Source organism: Protopterus annectens, chromosome 6.part0 (assembly GCF_019279795.1).
Source record: "Protopterus annectens isolate FY-2018-M chromosome 6.part0, PAN1.0, whole genome shotgun sequence".
Lineage (NCBI taxonomy): Eukaryota > Metazoa > Chordata > Ceratodontiformes > Protopteridae > Protopterus > Protopterus annectens.
The window spans coordinates 413,674,321-413,695,778 of record NC_056737.1 but is presented as its reverse complement, the minus strand read 5'-3'; the positions used below and the strand labels follow the sequence as shown (position 1 = coordinate 413,695,778).

The 21,458-nt window shown below is 37.3% G+C and overlaps 1 protein-coding gene across 1 annotated transcript in view; it reads right to left on the bottom strand.

The window, feature by feature from the left end:
* The window catches only part of RYR3 (ryanodine receptor 3), a 3,250,282-nt gene that overhangs the window by 595,196 nt on the left and 2,633,628 nt on the right, over window positions 1–21,458 (bottom strand). Inside the window, exon 73 of the mRNA XM_044074157.1 lies at window positions 10,785–10,916. Within this exon, the coding sequence (XP_043930092.1) occupies window positions 10,785–10,916 (132 nt within the window). The remainder of the gene's footprint in view (window positions 1–10,784; window positions 10,917–21,458) is intronic.

Here is a 21,458-nt window from a genome sequence, read left to right as displayed (position 1 = left end):
AACAGGCAGTTAGCCTAGTACTAACCTATGAATCTATTATAGAATGACATTATTTAAGAAAATAAATACTTACTTTTCTTAAATAATGTATTTGTATAATGGTGCCGTGCTGTCCTTCCGTGGCTGGTACGTATCCTGTTGCTTTTTTTTTATGTCCTGAGCATGCGTATGGTACTTGCATTCCCATGCATACCCAGTACATCAGTGCTTTGGAAAGGAAGCAATGGAGAAAAGAAGGTCTCCGTTGCTCCGTTTTTGTTTTCTTTTTTTTTTTTTGTAATTAAAAAAAAAATTTCAGGCAGTTTAGGGGTAGGAGAGAGACAGAATGGAGGAAATACAAGGAAAATCAGGTATGTGTCTTTAGCTTTAAATAATGCACCTGATTTTCCTAGTATTTTCTCCGTCCTGTTTCTCTGCTATGTCCAGAGTCTGGATGACAGTTATTTTTTTAATTTTTGTTAAAAAAAAAATAAGAAAAAAGGTTACAGTATATAGCAATGGAAAAACGTCCGGGTGACCGGACCTTTTTCCATTGGTATATGCTAGGATTTACAACGAGCACTCTGATTGAGCTGACCAATCAGCGTGTTCGTTTTGGAATACTAATGACCAATCATTGTATAATAAGCTTGTTATACCTACTTTCATATGTATGAACTTTGCTATACCAAGGTTATTTTTATCTTGATTTCAGAGTGTAATCAACATACTCCATGCATTACACAGAGACATATGATCAGATCTCTCATCATAACCAAGTTATTATTAATTCAGAAGTCGACTTCAAGAGTGAAGATTGAGAGGCGAATTTCTTGAAATCATGAGGAGTTTCAACTGTCAAGATGTACACCAGATACAAAAAGTAAGGTTCAAAGTATGTTATAACTTTTAAAGTTGTTTTTATTAGTGGCACACAGTATTTATTGCTGCCATTTGCGTGGTTATGTGAAGTGTCTATGAGCTTTTAAAGCTGTTGGTTGATTAGTGGTGCAAGTCTGTACTTAGTTGGTAGGGCAAATTGTGCTGCAGCTCACAAAACTGTTGGTACACTTCTAGTGCTTTTCAGTGTTGACTGCCATCTATGTGACAGAGAGAGGTTTGAATACACTTATAAGAGACAGGGCTGTAAGTAAGAACTTCAGTACAGACCCTACTACAACAGGGCTGATTTTCGTTTGATTTTGGATCATAAACAGTGAGCTTCACATATCAAAAATTAGGTTGGGGGTGTGTGTGGCCAGGATGCCTAGCAGTTAACAGCATAAACATTCTGCTCTGCCCCTATTCAGTTATTTTGACAGGACTTTTTTTAATTTTTGAAAAAATGAATGTTCAAAACAATAACTTTTATAATAAGAAATAGAAGGTGAAGAAAATTCAACAAGAAAACACAGTTTTGAAGACTTTCCATCCATGTAATCCTGTCAGAAGTTCATTTAAGTAAGTGTAGTCATGAGTCACCTTAAAGTTTCCTCACAGGAAAATGGAATAAAAACAGAACTACAGACTCTTTTTGCTAGTATGCATGAGATATCAGTCAAAACAGACAAACTGGAGAACAAAATTGATGCAATAAAACAAGAAAATAAGAGACAAATTGACATACTGAATGAAATAATGAAAAAAACAATTCAGATCAAATCATATCTATAGAAGAATCAATAAATGACGTGGATGATAGATTAAATGAAAATGAAACCCAAGTAGAATTCCTGCTGAAACAAAACACTACTCTTTTGGACAAAATAAATGATCTTGAAAGCAGGTCCAGAAGAAACAATATAAGAATGTATGCGTACCTGAAAAAGAAGAAGAAGGAAACAACATGATACAATTTCTGGATACTTGGTTACCAAAAATCCTGAGTCTGCCTGAAGCACTTTCTTTTGGAATTGAAAAAGCACATAGATCTCTTTCAAATATTGCAAAAACAAAAAAACTCTGAAATTTATTATTGTCAGATTCCTTTCTACACAGGATAAAGATCTGATATTGAAAACAGCATTATCAGACTCTCCAATAACTTTGAATTGCAAAACAATTAGATTTCACATGACTATACGTCTACAGTAATATCTAAGAGGAAAGCCTGTGTACCATTAATTAAAAGTCTTAAGAAATCAAACATTAAGGCTCAAATCCTTTTTCCTGCAAGGACAAAGATATTTATCCGAAGGGCAAAATATATTTAACTCATTGGATGAAGCACTGGACTATGCTCAGAAAAGTAAACTCCTAGACAACCAAGAAGAAATTAATTGGTCATTAGTGAGTTTAAAAAGACGTGTCAAAGAATGGATAGTCAACATAAGGAAATAGCAGCAAAATATTTAAAGAAAAGTATTAAAGAAAATTTTCTTTTTCATTAGACCTGTTCTTATTATTTCTATCCCTGTCAAACACAATATTTAAAACAAAAACATTGCTTCAGCTGTCACTGAAGCCCACAATATTTTTAAGGTAAAACTTTTCATTTATCCATCTTGAGGAAATAACAGTTTAAACAGCTATGCTGGCATCCAGTTCAGTATTGTACATCTTTATAATAAATTAGTACTTGCTAGAAATCCATAGCAAAATAAAATGTTTGTCTTATATCTTTATACATATTCATATATAGATGTTAGAGCCAAAAAATGAATAACCATTTAAGTACCAGAATATTAAGAAGTTTTCAGTAACTTGGAAAAACTACAAGTGGCAGTGAACTTTATATTAGTCATAAAACAATGATTTAATGTGTGATGTTATATGGCTGTTGCTAGGCAGTGGTTTCTTGGCTTATTTATTATTTTTTCTTCTTTCTTTTCTAATTTTTTTCATACTGAGTAAATATGTAAAAAATACAGTTTTTAGGTATATATATATATATATATATATATATATATATATATATATATATATATATATGTTTTAAATTGATATATACATATTAGAAAATGTTCTGAGTTACATCAGCAAACATTTTATTGCATTCAGTCTTTGCAAATGCATAGTTATGGCCGTTGGTATTTTCAAAAGTTTAACCTGCAGACTAATAGTTGCGAGTGTTATTTTCAGTTAAATATAATCTTTTAACAGCATTTAACGATTTTAAGGAGAAAATTATTGCCTGTTTCATGATTCAGAAGTGAGTTGCGAGTCATATTACAATAACGAAAGGGAAACTGAGACTATATGAACACCCAGAAGCACCAGTAGGCCAAGGATGACCTTCAACCTCAAAATGGCAGCATCTAAATGGAATACTTCAACGGGACAATGAGATATGGTCTTGTAGGATTGTCAGCTGCTTCAAGTACATGTATGTTTTGGATGAAGGTTTTATTATTAGCATAGAAGCAGAGTTTGGCATGGTCTGAATCTTGTTGTTATGTGGTTCTCATACACTTCTGCCACCTTAAATATTTGTATTATAATGTTTGCAGTCCCACATTTATTTTAACTAAATGTCTGTTGGGTAACATTCCGAGCACCAGACTTGTCTAGTTTTAACCATTTAGTTTTTCATATGTCTTAACTCTCAGCTTGAATACACTGTACTATTGTAGATAAATCAGTTTTGTTGCAGGTGCTTTTTATGTTATTTTGATGACTAAAAGCTCTTGCAGTCTTTATATGAGTGTCAAACATGACAACCCCACTCTATTTATCAACAAATAGCTATTGAGGTCCATTTGGATCATCACCTAGTTCCAATGAAAATAAATTATTACGATTACATTACTGTTTGTAATTGACAGCATGTTGTAAAAATGCATTGTCAGAAATAGAAAGTTTGACCCAGTGGGAGATTGCTCAGCAATTACTTATCATACCTAGTGCATTTGCAATTACCATGTTCCTGAACTGAGCAGGATTACAGTACTATCGTAGTGTTTTAGAAGGTGAACCCCAAGTGGCGGGAACTATAAAAGAGATTATTCTGTCTTCTCAACAGTAGTTTGTATGTTGCAACTGTAAATTGACTATGGTGTGGTGCTTTTGTTAATGTTTCATCTCTTCACAGGTTCATAGGTATGTACCAGGCTAATGGCCTTGGGGCCTTTACAAGTCTAGCCATAGGGTTACCCTGGCATAGTGCCACTCGACCTTAGTTCCCCTGTTGAGTAGAGCCACTGGAGTTATCCCCAGGGTGAATTTTCTGTTTCCCATCCACTCATCAAGATTTCTCTTGAAGAGGGTCAGCGAGGTGCTCTGCTTGATATGGATGGTAAGTCTGTTCCATAGCATGGGCAGTCTCTGGGTTATGAACCTGTCCCTCCAGCATGTTCTGTTAATTATGGTAATGAGGTTGAGGTCTCTAGAGCATGTGGTGCAGAGGGATTGGGATTTCTTTAGATGTAGCATTTCTAACAGAGCTGGGTCAGACATGGCTTTGTAAGTCAAGCAGAGATCGCCTCTAAGTAGGCGATATGAGACAGAGAATAGTTGGAGTTTTTTTAGTCTGTCCATATAGGACAAGTGTTGTAGGCCTGGGATCCTCTTTGTGAGGTACTTTTGTGGTCTCTCTAGTTGTTGCAGGTGTCTAGTGAGGTACATGCCAAATGGGCATTGTACTCGATGATTGGCCTGATGAAGGAAGAGTAGAGGGAGACAATGACCTCTTTCTTCCTGGATGAAAAACCCTTAGTAATGAGATGTGCCACATAGAAGGACTTTCTGACCACAGTGGCAATGTGGTGATCAAAAGAGAGGTTGTTGTCAACCTATGTTCCCAGATCTCTTATAACACCTTCTGTGTTCAGTGGACTACCATCAATGTGGTAATTCATGGGAACTGGGTTTTGCCAAAGGGGATGATGACATTTTTTGGTACTGAGCTTAAGGCCATGGTTCTGACACTAGTCATTAGTCTCAGTGAGGCCTTTCTGTAGGATGTCAACATCACTTAGGGAGTTAATAATAGCTCCCAACTTGTAATCGTCTGCAAACTTTGTCAGCCAGAGTCCCTTCGTGTGGGCCTGGACTTCAGAGAAGTATATACCAAACAGGAGAGGACCCAGGACCGAACCCTGCGGGACTCCACTAGTACTAGTCAGCAGTCTGACTTGGAGTCAGCTACTTTCACACTGTGGGTTCTGTCTGTAAACCAGTTTGCAACCCACCTAGTGATATAGGGGGTTGATGCCAAGCTTAGTGAGCTTTTCTATGATTCCTGAGTGGGGAATGGTATCAAAAGCCTTGACCAAGTCAAGGTAGGCTGTATGAACCACCTTGCTTTCATCCACAGCTCTGGTGACTGACTCAAAGTAGTCGACCAAGTTGAGCAGCCATGATCTACCCTTCACAAAACCAAACTGTGTGGGATCCAGAGTTTGGAGATTCCCTATATCCTTATTTATTAGGTCCATCATGATGTGTTCAATAGCTTTTCATAGCAGACTCATCAGGCTAATGGGGCAATAGTTCCCAGGGTCTGTAGTCACTCCTCCTTTGTGGAGATGGATGACTGTAGCAGTGTGCCATTCGGTAGGGACAATGCCTGAGGTGAGGCTGTGATTGAACAGGGCAGACAGGTGAGGTGCCAGTTCACTCTGTAGTTCATGTAGAACACAACCAGGGATATTGTCAGGTCCCATAGAAGCTGTATTCTTGGCCTTGGACAGTGCTGCAGTTCTTGGTTTTAATTCACCTCTCCTTAACCGTTCCTGCATTTGAGCCAGCTCAACATGCGGTTCTTCCAGAAGTTTTCTAAACTTGCAAATATATTTATGCATTTTCCACATTTCTTGCCTTCTTATCTGATCCTTCACCTTATATTCTTTCTTTTGTTTATGGCACATTCAGTTGCTGCCTGTTTTTTATCTACTTCTGGTTTGATTTCCATTCCAGCTTGATGCCAATATACTTCTGCTAGACTAAGCAGGAAAGTCATCTTAGATTTATTATTATCTTAGAGATATTCTCTTCATGTTTCAAAACTTTCACTCTGTTTGGGTCTTGTGAGGTCAGCAGGAACTTGTGCAGTCCCATGATTGCAGATCTATACATGTAATCAATTTCAAGGATGCCCATACCTCCTTCAGAACAGGGAATATATAATCTTGGTATGCAGTGATTTTTCATAAATCATTTGGTGAGCATGAAGCATCCTTCTTGTTTTCCTGTTTAATCTATCCAACATGTTCTGCGGGCAACCAATCACTCCAAAACTGTAAGTTAGGACAGGAAGAGCAAATTGGTTTATAGCTTGAATTTTGTTCCTAGATGTCAATGCTGTTTTCAAGATTAATTTAAGTCTTCTAAAATATTCCTAAGTTTTATTCACATTTGTTCATGTTTTATTGTTGATCCTTCATCAGCTCCCAAATATTTCTATGCTCCCTCTTGCTCAAGTTCTTTAACATCACATTCTTTTCCCAAACTGATGTATTCTTGATGCTGCAATTTTCCTGCTTTGAAGGTTGCTTTTGCACATTTATCAAGACCAAATTACATTCTTATATCATCTGAAAAAGTTTTGACAACTTGCAGTTGTGCTTTCAGTTCCTCATCTGATGAGCTATACAGTTTTAAATCATCAACAAAGAGATGATGAGAGGTCTTTACACTCTGTTGTTTTCTAGGAGCCAAACTATAGCCACAGCCTAAGCTGTTAAGTAGACAGCTTAATGGATTAAGGGCAAGAGAGAATGGCAGCGGTGACAGAGTCACCTTTTTATCCCGGGAATAATAATTTGTCCTTTATCATGGCTTAATTGCAAAGTGGTCTCCCACTGTTTCATGGTATCTGTAATGTAGTCAATAAGTGTAGGGTGTATCTTTTATATTTTTAAGCACTCTTTTATCCATGAATGTGGGATATTATCAAATGCTTTTTTGTAGTCAATCTATGCCATACTTAGATTCTTCGACTTTTTACAGTTCTTCACTCACTATAACTTTATTTAAAAACGAATTATCCTTTGTTCCATATGACTTTCTTCCAGATGCCTCCTTTGTAGCATGAATCATGGCCTGTCAGGTCCAGTAGAATCACTACTTTACCATAGCCAACAAACAGGCTTTGTGTCAAATGAATGATGGAGTGCAGCTGTTATCCCTCTGCAGAAGGGCGGGCTGTCCACAGACCTAGGAAACTATTGCCCCATAAGCCTGACTAATCTGTTATGTAAAGCCATGGAAAGAATAATCATGGGTTTGACACATGACAACATCAGAAACCTTCAAACACTGAATCCAACTCAGTTTGGTTTTATCAAGGGCAGATCATGCCTTCTCAGCTTGGTGGAGTTCCTAAAGCAGGTCACCAAAGCCAACAACTAAGAATAAAATAGTGAATACTTCCAACCGTGATCTGCCCAAGGAATTCAACACAATACCCCACACAGGCATTGTAGACAAGCTTGTTAAATTAACCGGCTGGCGAGCCAGGTGATTCACTTATAGGAAGGATGTTATGACTAGTTAGTCTGCCTCCACAAAAAGTGACTCACTAGTGGAATATCTCAGGGCTCATTGCTCAGCCACTCCTATCTGGCATCTACTTTATGGAAGTCAAGACTATTGTCACAGGCCTCCGGATGACCAAGTTCGCAAATTAGGTGCAATCATTAAATCCTCCCAAAACACAAAGACCCTCCAAGAAGGCCTGACAATGACTAATTATTGGTGCTGGAGTCATGGTTTAAAACTCAATTCCAAGAAGTGCATAATAGTTTCATTCAAAAAGATGGCAACACCCCCAAATTACTACAGTTATAATGCACAACTAAGGATCTGCTATTAGAATGAAGTTGCAAATTTTCATTTGCATTCTGAGTACTGTGGGCTGAATGCATAACGAGGAAATCAAGGCCATATTCAAGTGTCAGAACCATGGCCTTAAGCTCAGTACCAACTGACTCTGCGGTCAGGGATTTGGGAACACATGCAAACAGTGACTTGGCCTTTGATCTTCATATATTTACTGTAGTAAGGACGTTTTCTTATGTTGTACAATTTTCTAAGCAAAGGTATGGTATATAGGCCCAAAGATGTCATTGTTCTCTTGTACACAGTCCTCAATGTTATGGTCTTTGCCTCAGTCAAGAAATTACCCACTATTCCTCCTATTCTCTTAACAGATCTTAATGAGAATATAATACCTACAATCATGGAACACAAGTACCTAGGACTAATACTCAGCCCTATTGTTTCCTTTACATCACATACAGATTTTGTAATGAATAAAGTCCTTGCTCAATTAAAACTATGTTACAAGATCAGTCACGTCCTTAAACCATCTGCTCGCAATGCCATTGTTAAAAATATTTTAATACTCAAGCTTGAATATGGCCTTGATTTCCTCGTTATGCATTCAGCCCACAGTACTCAGAATGCAAATGAAAATTTGCAACTTCATTCTAATAGCAGATGCTTAGATGCACCGTTATATTTCGCTAAAAAATCCCAGATGGTTTTCAGTGCCTCAGACGGCCGCTTTTCTTCTAAGTACTCTAATTTACAAAGTGCAAAAACACGGTTGTAGACCTAATTTAAAAGTGAAACTAACTTTACAAGACAGCCATTATGCACTCAGAAGTACACAAGACAACAAATTCTCTTTAGTATGCCCTCCATTTAAAACTACTGTAGGTGAGAGAGGCTTCTTGAGACTCGGACCTACTACCTGAAACCACCTGCCTTCAGACATCAATAATCTAGAAACCATTAGAGGCTTCAAAGATGCACTTAAAGAGCATTTCTTTATTAAATCATCCTGTAGCTACTACAATGACAACGGTTAGGTAACTTGCCATTCCATATCATGCACTGTATTTTATGCATATCTTTGCTTGCGTTTTGTATAGATTTTTCTCATCACACTCTGACTGTATCTTTTAATGTTACCATATCTGCATTCAATTTTACCAAGTTCTGAATTTTGCTATGTACTGATTTTTTTATATAATATTATTGAATGAAAGACCATGATGTATTTTCTGCTCTTTGAGCTTCTCATGGCTGAAAAGAGTCAGTAGAGTAGTCCACTTACCTGGTGAACAGTTTGAAAATAAATAAATAGAATACAATATCCCTTTCAGAATGTAGCTGAAAAGGCCTATGTAATAACTCGAGGGTTAGCAAAGGTTCCTCACAATAAGAATAACTGGTGTATGCAACACATCCCGTGAAAACCATCTCCAAGGCTTATCCTTATACTTGGTCTCCTACAGATTACAGGCAGGTCATCTGTATTTGACCTATAAAGCATCCTCTGATCCAACTTTAATGGATACGTTATACATCCACAAAACAAATAGCATAAGAAACACCCAATTCAGGTCAGCGTCTTACGTACAGAGATACACAAAGTCATAAAATACCAGGATTTGCAGGCAGAAATAAAGGCGATGTGGAAGGAGGATACCCAGTTCCAATAGCAGCAGGAGCAATGGGTCTTATAAAAAATAATTTACAATCATACTTAGATATGTTACCAATACATGTAACTCTGTATGAGCTGCAGAAGGCGCCATTACTGGGCACATTGCTGGTGCTGTGAAGAGCACTTCTGGATAACATCAAATATTGAAACAATACTGGTTTCTTTAACTTTAATCACACACACACACACACACACACACACACACACACACACACACACACACACACACACACACACACACACACACGGGCCTACAAACATACACACAAACACACACAGACACACACACACACACACACACACACACACACACACACACACACACACACACACACACACACACACACACATGTGGGCCTACAAACATACACACACACACACACACACACACACACACACACACACACACACACACACACACACACACACACACACACACCATGCACAGTAGAAGCAGGTCCTGGTTAACAAACAACCTGTTTAAAGATATATATTCCAGGATGCATGTAGAATCTTTGTTTAAGGTAAATCTGGTTAGTACTGCAAAAGTCCTGCAGTCCTTGGGTAACACAAGGTAACTGAAATTAAGTTAAGACACAACGTTTTGGTGTCATGAATGATCTGTCCTTGCTGCTTCTTGATTCCAACTTCATATTTTTCTTTCACCAGAGGTAGTACACTTTAGGGATTTAAACTACTTTCAGACTTAAAGGTGCTATGCAGTTATTATTTTATGGGTGTTTTTTTTTTTTCTTTGTTGAAAAAGCATTTCAATGTCATGGAATTTCTTTCATTGTCCACCCTATGAAGAACTTTTCTGAGTTGCAGGAGCTTATAATTCATGAGGTTATTATCTGGTTTCTACTGAAATTCTAGTTTTCTTTGTAGGATCATGTAAGGCAAAACAAAACTAAAAGTCTTGTTATAAAGCAGCAATACTAATAATGGGTGGCTATCAGGCAGGAGGCACAAGTGAGTGTAGCCATTACCTAAAAAAATGTGTCTCCTTACAATTGTGCTGCAGTCCAGCATATAATAATTATTTTGATTAGTTCAAAAATATTAAGTTAATTTATCAGAAAATTATAGATTATTTCCACTATTTTCAATATATATGAGGATTAACATTATTAATCACATTAATTCATGCCAGTTTTCCAGAATTCACTCATTAACTTTCTTCAGTGACACTGTTCCTCTCAAGTGATCTTACTGCATTTATAACAACTAGCATGTGCATGTTAAAAGAGCAACAATTTAATTTCAGTTCTGAAATGCTTAAAAAAATTGAAGCCCGCAGGCATACAAATGTTTGAACAATGTGAAAAAATGTCACATTGATGAAATTTCTATCTCCCATTTTAAATGTCACTCAAATACAGTAGCACATTTTTGAGTCAGTTTAGGTCACCTGCTCAAGATGGAAGACTGCTGCTGAAATTCTCTGCACGCGCTCCACTATTTTCTCGGGATCAGTAAGCTCTTCAGCCTTCAAGACATCTTTGTAGAGATTCAGTTGCCACTGCACAGCTGGATCTTCTAACTGCAAAATCAATATACACCTGTTACTTACAATCAATGGGACTTCTCTATCAAGCTGCTTATCACAGGTGTTTCTGTATACTGTATTTGGTTACATCTACAAAAGGCAGCAGAGCACATTTGGTTTAACAAACACTAGGAGGATAGAGGAATAAAAGTATACTTCAATAATCTTCAATTAAATGTTTAGTTTAATTTAATTTAATTTTAGTTTAAATATTTGGTTAAATGCTTAGTCAAAACTGTAATAACTGATGAACAGCTGATTTTTTAAACAACTTATTTATCGTTGTAATTAGTACATGTACATCATTTATATTCTAGTATAAGTTAATGTCATGTCATATTCCACACATTGACCCATAGCTTTGATTAAAATAGCATTCATCTTACAATGATATCATATGCCTATCTTTCAGGGTACATCTCTCATACATTATTATTATTATATATACTATGCAGAGAAAGTATATCAGTCATACATAATTTCTAACTTTTCCTTTTAATTTCTTTCTCATCTGAGGTGAAAGCTGAAGGAATCATGTAAAACAAATAAACATTGTTAACCATCCCATTTTTAGTGTAATTTACCCTTCCTTCTATACCCAGCTTCCTCTAGAACCAGTAACCCATCTTTAGCTAATGTTATTCTTTATCCTTATTTATAATATGGCGGTTCAAACTTCTCTCTCAAAAATCCTTCCACCAGCAAATAAGGAACAGTACACATCACACTGCCCTGGGACAACACTGCTAGAACTCAAATATTACCTCCCATTCGCTCCTTAGATATAATCTTACCCACCTATTTTACCTTTTGTCAGTACGTTATTCCACTAAATATTGTGCAATCTAACATTTCTTTTCATTCTTATCAGTTTAGAATCTCTCCAAGGGGCAACACCATTTAATATATCACATCTTCCTCATACGTACCATCATAGGTTCTTAGGTAAGTACTACACTAGCTGCTCTTCAGGCTATTTTAAGCTTAGCCAAATTCCTTTTTGTGCTTGAATTAACTTATCTCATTTGGTGTTGGATTGACCTTACCCATCTCATGGTCAATAAATACATATTACCCCTAGTGAGAATAACTGGTGTCATACCATAGATAATTTGAAGGGACCCATGCATGGGATAAAGCATTCAGGAAATGCCTGTCTCCATTAAGCATACAGGGGCCAGTTCTGAGGTAAATTTTCTATTACCCATCCATAGATGCAAGCTTTGCTTGAATATGGACAGGGATGAGCTTTGTTTTATATGGAAGGAGAGTCTGAACCAGAGCAGCAGTATTAGTACAGCATATTAATTCACATTTCATCTACTTTACAGACATTATCGTATCACTACTTTGAAATATCATCTGAACTTCTTATCAGAATAACTAATATGAGATGGAAAAATATTTCTTTACTTCTAATAAAGCTTATTTTCAAATAAATCCTACTTCCCTATACTTTTTGTCCTATAAATTAACATGACTGGTACATTTACCATTTATCATACTTTATTCATTTTACTATAACATATATCACTTTTCAACATCATCTATTTATAGTCTTAACCGGTCTGTACCACACCATGTAGCAACCTCATGATATCTGAGCTACCTTTCAGAATAACCAAGAGGGGATGAGAAAACTCAATCCTTTGAATTTATTAACACCCACATTAAGTGTACATCATTTTGAGTAAACTGACAGCAAAAGCATAACTCATACCTTCTTCCTCCTAATTTTATTTTTCTTACTGACTTTCTTGCAGCCTTAAGTACTGAGGGGGATTCATAAAGGTTACCGCAAGGTGTAGACATGTACACTTAGTGTAATCTTTCTGAGTGACTAGAAAGCACAAACAATGTGTAGGGATGTTCTTGGATGCAGATTTTGTGCACTTAGTGTGGGCATTAATGAATTTGGCCTAATATCTTTTCTGCCGTCTCACTTTCATTCTAATATAGTCATCAACATTATCTTTTTTAGCCAATAAAGCAGAGTTAGCATGTCTGGTAGATTCAAGTCGCTGTGTATATGTGTTCTGTTTCCTTATAATCCCATTCATACATTTAATGTGTCCACCAGACTAAGATAATATAATGTTATTCCCTTAATATCCATAATGGGAAAGAAAGTTAAAAAGGAAATATATACAATATGTAGTAACAGGAGAGGATGTTTTTTTTCCCTTTAAGTTTACCTTTCTTCTTATAAACTAATCTTATGCTCACTCCTTAACCCATGATTATTCACAAAACAGAATCCATCCTTTACTCTTACTTTACCTGCAGCTTTGTGTTACGTATTTAATACAGTTAAAACATTTACTTAAATAATTTTTCTACATGTGTTGGAATACTGATATCAAGTTTCTTAATCAAACTAAACATTTATATTTTCTAAAAGAACAGGCTATGGTTACTGACATTTTACATACCTTTACTTTATTCATTACTATACTTAGCGTAGTCAAACAAAGAACGGCCACCCATACTCTATTACCTTTCCATGATGCAACTACTTAGTGGTTAATCCTATATTGATTTGTTGTAATCCAAAGTTTGCAATTTTATTATCATTTCATCAGTTTGCTAACCTTACTTCTCCAGAACATTGCTCATTGGAAGAGTTGACATTTCACCATATTCCAATTATAAACCCAAGTTATGGTTTCATATAGTTCCCTCATTAGTTCAATACTTTACTCTTCCCATTTCATCTATATACTTTAATCTGTATTCCCACAAACTTTTCAAGCCCATCAAGCATTCTGACAGGTTTATTATGCAATGGGGTAGTACATACTCCATATTTTGCAACACTGAATATTTGGCAAACATAAGAACCTATTTGTAAATCAACTGGAACCTGCATATATTTGTAAAATTCCTAATCATTTTAGTAATACTTTTTAAATATTCCTGGTGCAAGCAATATTACATTTCTAAATAAACAAGAATCAATGAGATCAATTTTAAGTACTTTTTAGCACCTGGGCTTTCTACACAATCAATATTTAGCAACATTTTTTAAGTTTTCTTAATGCAAACATTCTTAAACTTCTAAATGAATAACATTCCAAATGAAGTGCAGTTATGTAAATAAACTTAACATAATAGTAGATGCTTGAAAGATCAATGCTGCAGCAGCCTTAGCTACATGGGTTATATTCTGCATAGCATGTAAAAGCTGGTAAGCTTCCAAAGCTTCAGGGCACATTCCATGTGCCCAAACCATCACTCAGCTTGAGGGGAGCTGACTAAAAAGACAGGTTTGGGTGCCAAACCCTTTACAGGTTTCACGCCAATAAAGAAAGGGAGACTGAGCACTGAAAGGACAATGTCAGGAATGACAAAACTAATTGCTCACACCCTGGCATAAACAACACACCAGAAAACAAGTGAGATGGAAGGAGAGAGCAGCTACTGCAGCAGTGATCACTCCAACATCTACTGTTATTGTAAGTTTCTTACGCAGCTGTACTATGTTCATCCTATTGATCACTGCTGCAGAAGCCTTAGCTATATGGGTAGATTACCCTTGCTTACTAAATTTGGGAGGTGTTTGTAATGTTTTTCAAAAGTATGTAGAGAGGACAAAGTTTCTGGTTCTAGATACATCTAGAATCCAACCTTTTCCAAAAAGCCATAGATGAAGCCAAGGCCCGGGCAGAGTGGGCCTTGACCCTGCCTGGAATAATTTTGTTGTGGTGAGTACAATAAAAGGTACAAGCCTGAGGTAACCACTTGGAAATAGTCTGCTTTGATGCAGGTTTCCCCTTCTCTTACCCTGGCAACATATGAACAACTGATTCAAAGATATGAAAGATTTAGTTATGTGAAGATAGTACCTGAGTTGTGCATGGCCATCCAAGGTATGGAGTATCCTTTATCACTTATTTTTGGGCTTAGGAAAGAAAATGAGGAGATGGATAATTTGACTTAATGTAAACTTGGATACTACTTTAGGCATAAAAGAAGAATTACTTCCCAAAAAAATCCCACCTCCGTGGAAAATGAGATAGGGTTGACTCACCATAAGAGCTTGAAACTCAGACATCCTTCTTGTGGAGGTCAGAAAAATCAGTAAAACTGTTTTTCATGTTAAGAACTTTAAGTCAGCCAGGTTAGTCAATTCAAATGGAGCAAGTGTTAGTTTCTCTAACACAAAAATAAGATCCCAAAGAGGGGACACCAGTTGTCTTGGAAGCATCTTATACAAAACCCCCTTTCAAAAGCATTTTGAAATGAAAATGCACTTTAAGAGAAGGATGCAAGGGCAAATATGCTGAAACAGGTGATAAATCAACATTGAAAGAGGATTAAGAAAATCCACAGGATAGAAACTCACACAAATATTGTAAAACCAGAGAACTACAAGCCCTGAATGGATGCTGGTTATATCATTGGCACCAGGATGAAAACTTCTTCCATTTGTTAATGTATGATTTTCGGGTAGCAGGCTTTCTTGCCTACATTAGTACATGCTGCACATGCTCAGTATACAGGTGTCAAAAAAAATGAATGCCATATCATTCAGGCATTGAAACAAAGTCGATTGGAGTCAGGGTGTAAGAAACACTCCTCGTCTTGTGTGAGTAGATCTATTTTGATAGGAAGCTTCTGGCAATTGCCCCTGGCCATTTCCAAAAGAATGTAGAACAACTGCTGCAACAGACAGGAAGGGAATCACCACAATGATCTTGTAGGAATTCCTTCTGAATCTTCAAAAGTACTCTGGATATAAATGGAAAGGTTGGAAAAGCATACAAGAATATTCTTGTTCAAGGAAAGGAAAAGGCATATTTTCTTCCAGGCCTTCTTGCATAGAGTTCTGGAGCAGAATCTTGCCATTTGATTGTTCAGATAAGAGGCAACTAAGTATACTTGAGGAACTCCCCACACATGGATCAAATCCTGGAAGAGCCTCTGCTCTAGTTTCCATACATTAGGATCTATCCTTGTTCAGCTCAGCTTGTCTGCCACACAATTTCTGACAGAATGCAAGATGTTTGTTGAGTCAGATTGTGCTATGAAGCTATATTCCCAAGTTAACTTGGCTAATCTGCAAAGATACAACCTGGTTCCCCCTTGCTTGTTGATGTACCACATGAACTGCAGTATTATCTGTAACAACTTGAAGAAATCCCGGGGACTACAGAGGATTTAGAAGTTGAGTGCCTTATCAGAGCAAACATCTATTTTATATTTATATGCTTGCATCTGTTGTTAGTGTCCCACACACCTTGCAATTTTATCCCTCCTGAAAATGCTTCCCAAGCAAAGTCTGAGGCATTTATGGTGACTGACTGTTTTGGGACAGGAAGACATATGGAGAGACCCAGATTTAAGGATATTTTCTGTCTACACCAAGGGATTTCTCTTCTGACAAACCCCAGCACTGGGATTTAAAAAGACAAAGGATGTTGATGCTGGAACCAAAGAGACTTCAGATACCACTGTAGTTTTCTCATGTGGAGTCATAGTAAAAGCATGTTAAAAGACTTTCCCAGCACCAAAATTAAAATAAACAGAATTTCACCACAGAAAAAGGAATTTCATATACTTTAAACAACTTTTAAACTGACAAGAAAAAAATGTCATCTCATTAAAGTACAGTACAATCTCATGACAGTCCATTAAAATACAAACTCCTGAAAAATAACTATTATGAACATGAAAGTATTAATAAACAAATAATTTTTAAGATGGAAGGTTTTCCCCCAGAGCAAGGTAACAGCCCAAGCCAACTGTCAATCTTCAAAGGCGGCAGAGGAGCGTACACTTCAGTAGCAGGAAAGCTGTGAAATGCTTGATGCCCAAACCTGTGTTTTTAGTCAGTTCAGCTCAAGCTGACTGATAGTTTGGGTGCATGGAAGGTGCTCTGAAGCTTTGGAACTTGGCTGCCTGTTATATTTTATACAAGATATAACCCATATAGCTATGGCTACTGCAGCAGTGATGAATTTGATGAACATCTTTAATAGTATCATCTAAATCTTCTTTATGCAAACATTCTTAAACTTCTAAATAAAGAAGAGCTTTAACACAAAATGTAAACACTTGTAGTACAACAAATCTATAAGAAAATTGTACCATTAACCTACTATATGCATATTCCAATCGTACTAGCCTTTCTCTCTTACAAAAAAAAAAAAAAAAAAAAAAAAAAAAACACAATGATAAAGAAACCAAGATTTTAGGAATCTACCTTATGTTGTATATTATGCCAACATATTCTCACTAAAGAGAGGTATTAAAATTCTAAATAAAGTTATATCTGATTAAGCATCACCATATTCAACAATATCCATCAGTCATATGAATAAACTTGAAAAACACTACCAAAATTATGTATTGCACTTGCAAAATCTAATGTGAACAATTCACAATCACATAATCTGTGGTTTTCTATATATCAGGTCCGATAATACACAGGGACTTTTCTAAATTTGTTTACAGACTTAGGTATAATCCTTTGTAATACAATATTTATCACCAATATTTATGAGAACAGTCATCTACTTACCCAAAGCAATAGTTCAGTGTAGCTGCTAACATCAGTCCACTATGTAACTTTTCAATGGGCACAATGTTAACAAACATCCCCAACACGTCGACAGTGCACAATTCAGGAGGAACTTTCCATCCAGTTTGTATAACAATCTTTGTTCTAGGAATTCATTACATAAACAAGTATCTCCTCTCAATTAGGTCAGATTTTTCCTCACATTCATCCTTATTTTGTAAAGTGACATTAAAATCTTTCATTTTAATTGTCTAGTCATTCATCTTCTACACAGCAATTTTTATTTATCTTACCAGTTGCCTTATCTGGGCTCTCAAAGAACATCTTCAGTATGGCAGGAAAACACAGTTTGAATTTCAGCTTTCTTTCTTTGCACCCTTTTTACTCTATTCCAGTCAAGCATTGCTCAATTCATTCAGTTTGCTTTACTGCCTCAACCTCCTTTCTTCTAAGCTCACAAATGTCCACTTAACAGGCTCTGTGGCTATCTGTTGGTCATCCAATAATACCACTTTATCCAATGTAATCTTGGCCATTCCTTTCATATATAGTTCAGTCTAATCCGGTTCCACAGATGCACTCATACAACCTCTATTCTATATGCAATCTCTGTCAAATTCAATATCAATACTTATTTTTACTTCTCTAGCCACAGGCTGTAAAATGTCACGGCCAAACCTTTTATGGCTACTGACTAACTCCTTTATGACTACAGCACATACTTCATTTCTTACATTGTCAGATTATAGACATCAGCTTCACCAAACAGAGACACCTGACATTGCTTTATATTCTCACTCCAACTGTCTAATCAATAAAAAAGATCTATTGCCATATACATGAACTTTCCCACTATCTCCATTACCAGCTTGGTGGACATGGGCATCCTGAGGCAATGTAGAAATTGCCTCATGTTTACTGACAACCAGTTAATTCTCAAAGAAACTGATATGGTATGTGAGAGATGTATTTACACAATGTCACTGGAGGCAAAAATCTCACATAAAAATATTCCTAATGTATATAAGGTTGTCAGTAGTACACACACAATTCAGGGCAGACATATAAATGGTGTTCCACTGAAGGCGAATTGCTGAGGTACCACAACGAATGTTTCGTATGGATTAAAAGATCTTTTTCATCTCACCTCTGACTACCTCCTTATTGGTGTTTTTTTTCAGACATATAAACCCACATATGTTGAGGCACTTAAATGGAACCTTTCCTAAACCCCAAAGACTTTCTAGACAAAGTACACATAACAAATACTCTCGCAGCCCCAAATGCACTCTTTCAAAACAACACCCACATCAAAACATAGAGCCACATCTCATGGAGACTCTACTTCTATGCCCATAAGGCAAGCTACAACACAATCCAGCATTATGGTCATTGGAGACTTCATCATGAGACTCCCTGATGCCCCTCTCACCAGGCTGAGTAAGGAAAAAGTCATGGTCAGTTGCTTATCAGGGGCTAGGATCCATCACATTACGCATACACTCAGGTCATCGGACCACAATAACAATATGACTCAGTCATAGTCCATGTGGGAGTAAATGACCTGAGACATACCTGGCTAGACAATATGAAGAGAGGCATCACGGAGCTATCAGATTATGTGTCTCAGGCTGGTATGAGCCTAGTATTAAGCAGCATTTTATCTTCTTCAAGGATGATGTCACAGTATGAACTAAAGATGACTGACTTTAATAATTGGCTTAGTTTCTGGTGTCATTCTAAGGGGGTGCAATATTTGTCAGCATGGAAGGAGATGGGCAACAAACCATAGTGCTTTGTCAGGGATGGTCTGCACCTCTCTCCTCTAGGCTTTTGAATATTAGCTAAAACATTATAGCAAGAGGTTCTCCGGTTTGATTCTCGGCTGGGGTGCCTTCTGTGTGGAGTTTGCATGTTCTCCCTGTGTTCGTGTGGGTTTCCTCCGGGTACTCCGGTTTCCTCCCACATTCCAAAGACATGCATCTGGAGCATTTCTCCCCGGGCCTCCGCTGAAAACAGGCTCTGTGGAACCTAGTCGGACATTCCCGGTCAACAAATGTTAAATAAAAATAAAAATAAAAAAAATAAATTATCTTTCCCCATAGTGCCCTTTTTAGACAATGCCAAACAGAAAGTACTTACAACATAGCAAATCAAAACCAAGAAAATCTAAAAGTATTACTAATCAATGCTAGGAGTCTAAACAAAAAACTCCACTCCCTAGAGGTTCTGTTCACCCTAGAGAATGCTGATGTCTGTGTGGTCACTGAGACATGGTTTAAAGCTGTGGAGAGCACACCAACAGTGCAAGGTTATAATGCTGTCCTCACATTTAGACCAGCTACTACACAGACAGAGACTAAAAGTGGAGGTGGCTTGCTTTACATCAGAAATAAATATACATTAAGGATGGTCAAATAAGACCATGCACTTGAGCTGCTCCATGTTTAAATCACCATAGGCAAAATCCAGTACCACTTCCTTGCAAGTTATAGGTCCCCCTCTATGACCCAGGAAGCCAATGCCATGTATTTAAACTTATTGGAAACACTCACCATCCAACCCAATACCATATTCATGAGTGACTTTAATTATCCCTCTATTAACCGGTAATCCTATATGACACCAAACATACAGGCACAGAGATTCCTGGATTTTGTAAACTCAAGCTCCCTGGACCACATAGTCAGTACACCAACCAGGGGTGCAACCATACTGGATCTGGTCCTCACTAACATGGGAGAGTGCTGCACACTCACTATGTAATGTCTTCACTGGTAAGGTCAGACCACAAAATTGTCTCCTTGGAAGTAAAAATAAAACCTGGACCCCCCAGCTAAACCTGTAATATTCAGGAACTACTCTAAGGCTAACTTCCTGCTACTAAGTGATAACCTGGCATAATTGCTAGCCCCCATAAACCCTGAGAACACTGCTGCCTATGCAGACCTGCTCACAGAAACCCCGTACAAGCATGTTAATAGCTGCATAGAGGCAGCTGTACTCTCCAGGAAGAAGTATAGAACTAACTCAAAAAACAAGCCACCCTGATGGAATCACAAAATTAATAGGCTGTTTAACAAAAAGAAGAAAATCATGACAAAAATTAAGAGGTGCAGCACTCAGCAGAATAAAAGCATTATCATCAAACTAAACAAACAACTCAGAGGACAAATAAAGTCTACCAAAGCCAAATTTGAGGTAGATTTGGCCTCCCAGGCCAAGGACAACCACAAGGCATTCTTTAGCTATGTCCGCACCTTCAAAGGCAATACACAATTGTGTGCAGAGCTCATTGTAAATGGAGCCACATGATATAGCAAACCTCCTGGCTGATAAATTCAGCTTCAACTTTAACACTCTCTCCACCTCAACCTTCCCTCAAAAAATACCATCAAATATAACTCCCCCTTGCTATCACTAGGGAACAAGTTCTTAATGCTCTCTCTAAGGCCAAGAACACTGCATCAGTGGGCCCAGACAGTGTCCCAGGATGCCTTCTAAATAAAATGAAACATGAAATATAAGCTCCTCTGGAATCACTATTTAACTGTAGCCTCCAAACAGGCTTCGTGCCTCATGAATGGAGAACAGCAATAGTCATCTCTGCACAAAGGTGGGCCATCTACAGATCCTGGAAACTACATACCCATAAGTCTCACTAGTCTTATACGTAAAGCCATGGGAAGAATTATTATGGAAAGATCAGTAATGATACAGTAAACCTCCATACATTAGACCAAACCCGGTTTGGTTTCGTCAAGGGCAGGTCATGCCTACTCAACCTGGTGGACTTCTTAAAGAAGGTCACCAAAGCAATGGATGAGGGCAAAATGCTTCACAACCCCTACCTTGACCTGGCTAAGGCATTTCAAACAATACCCCTACTGGGCATTGTTGACAAATTCAAGAGGTTAGGTACAGACCCGTATGTCACCCAGTGGATAGCCAACTGGCTCACAGACAGGAACAAGGAAGTTAGAATCCCTTAGCAATCAGTCCTTGGACCGCTT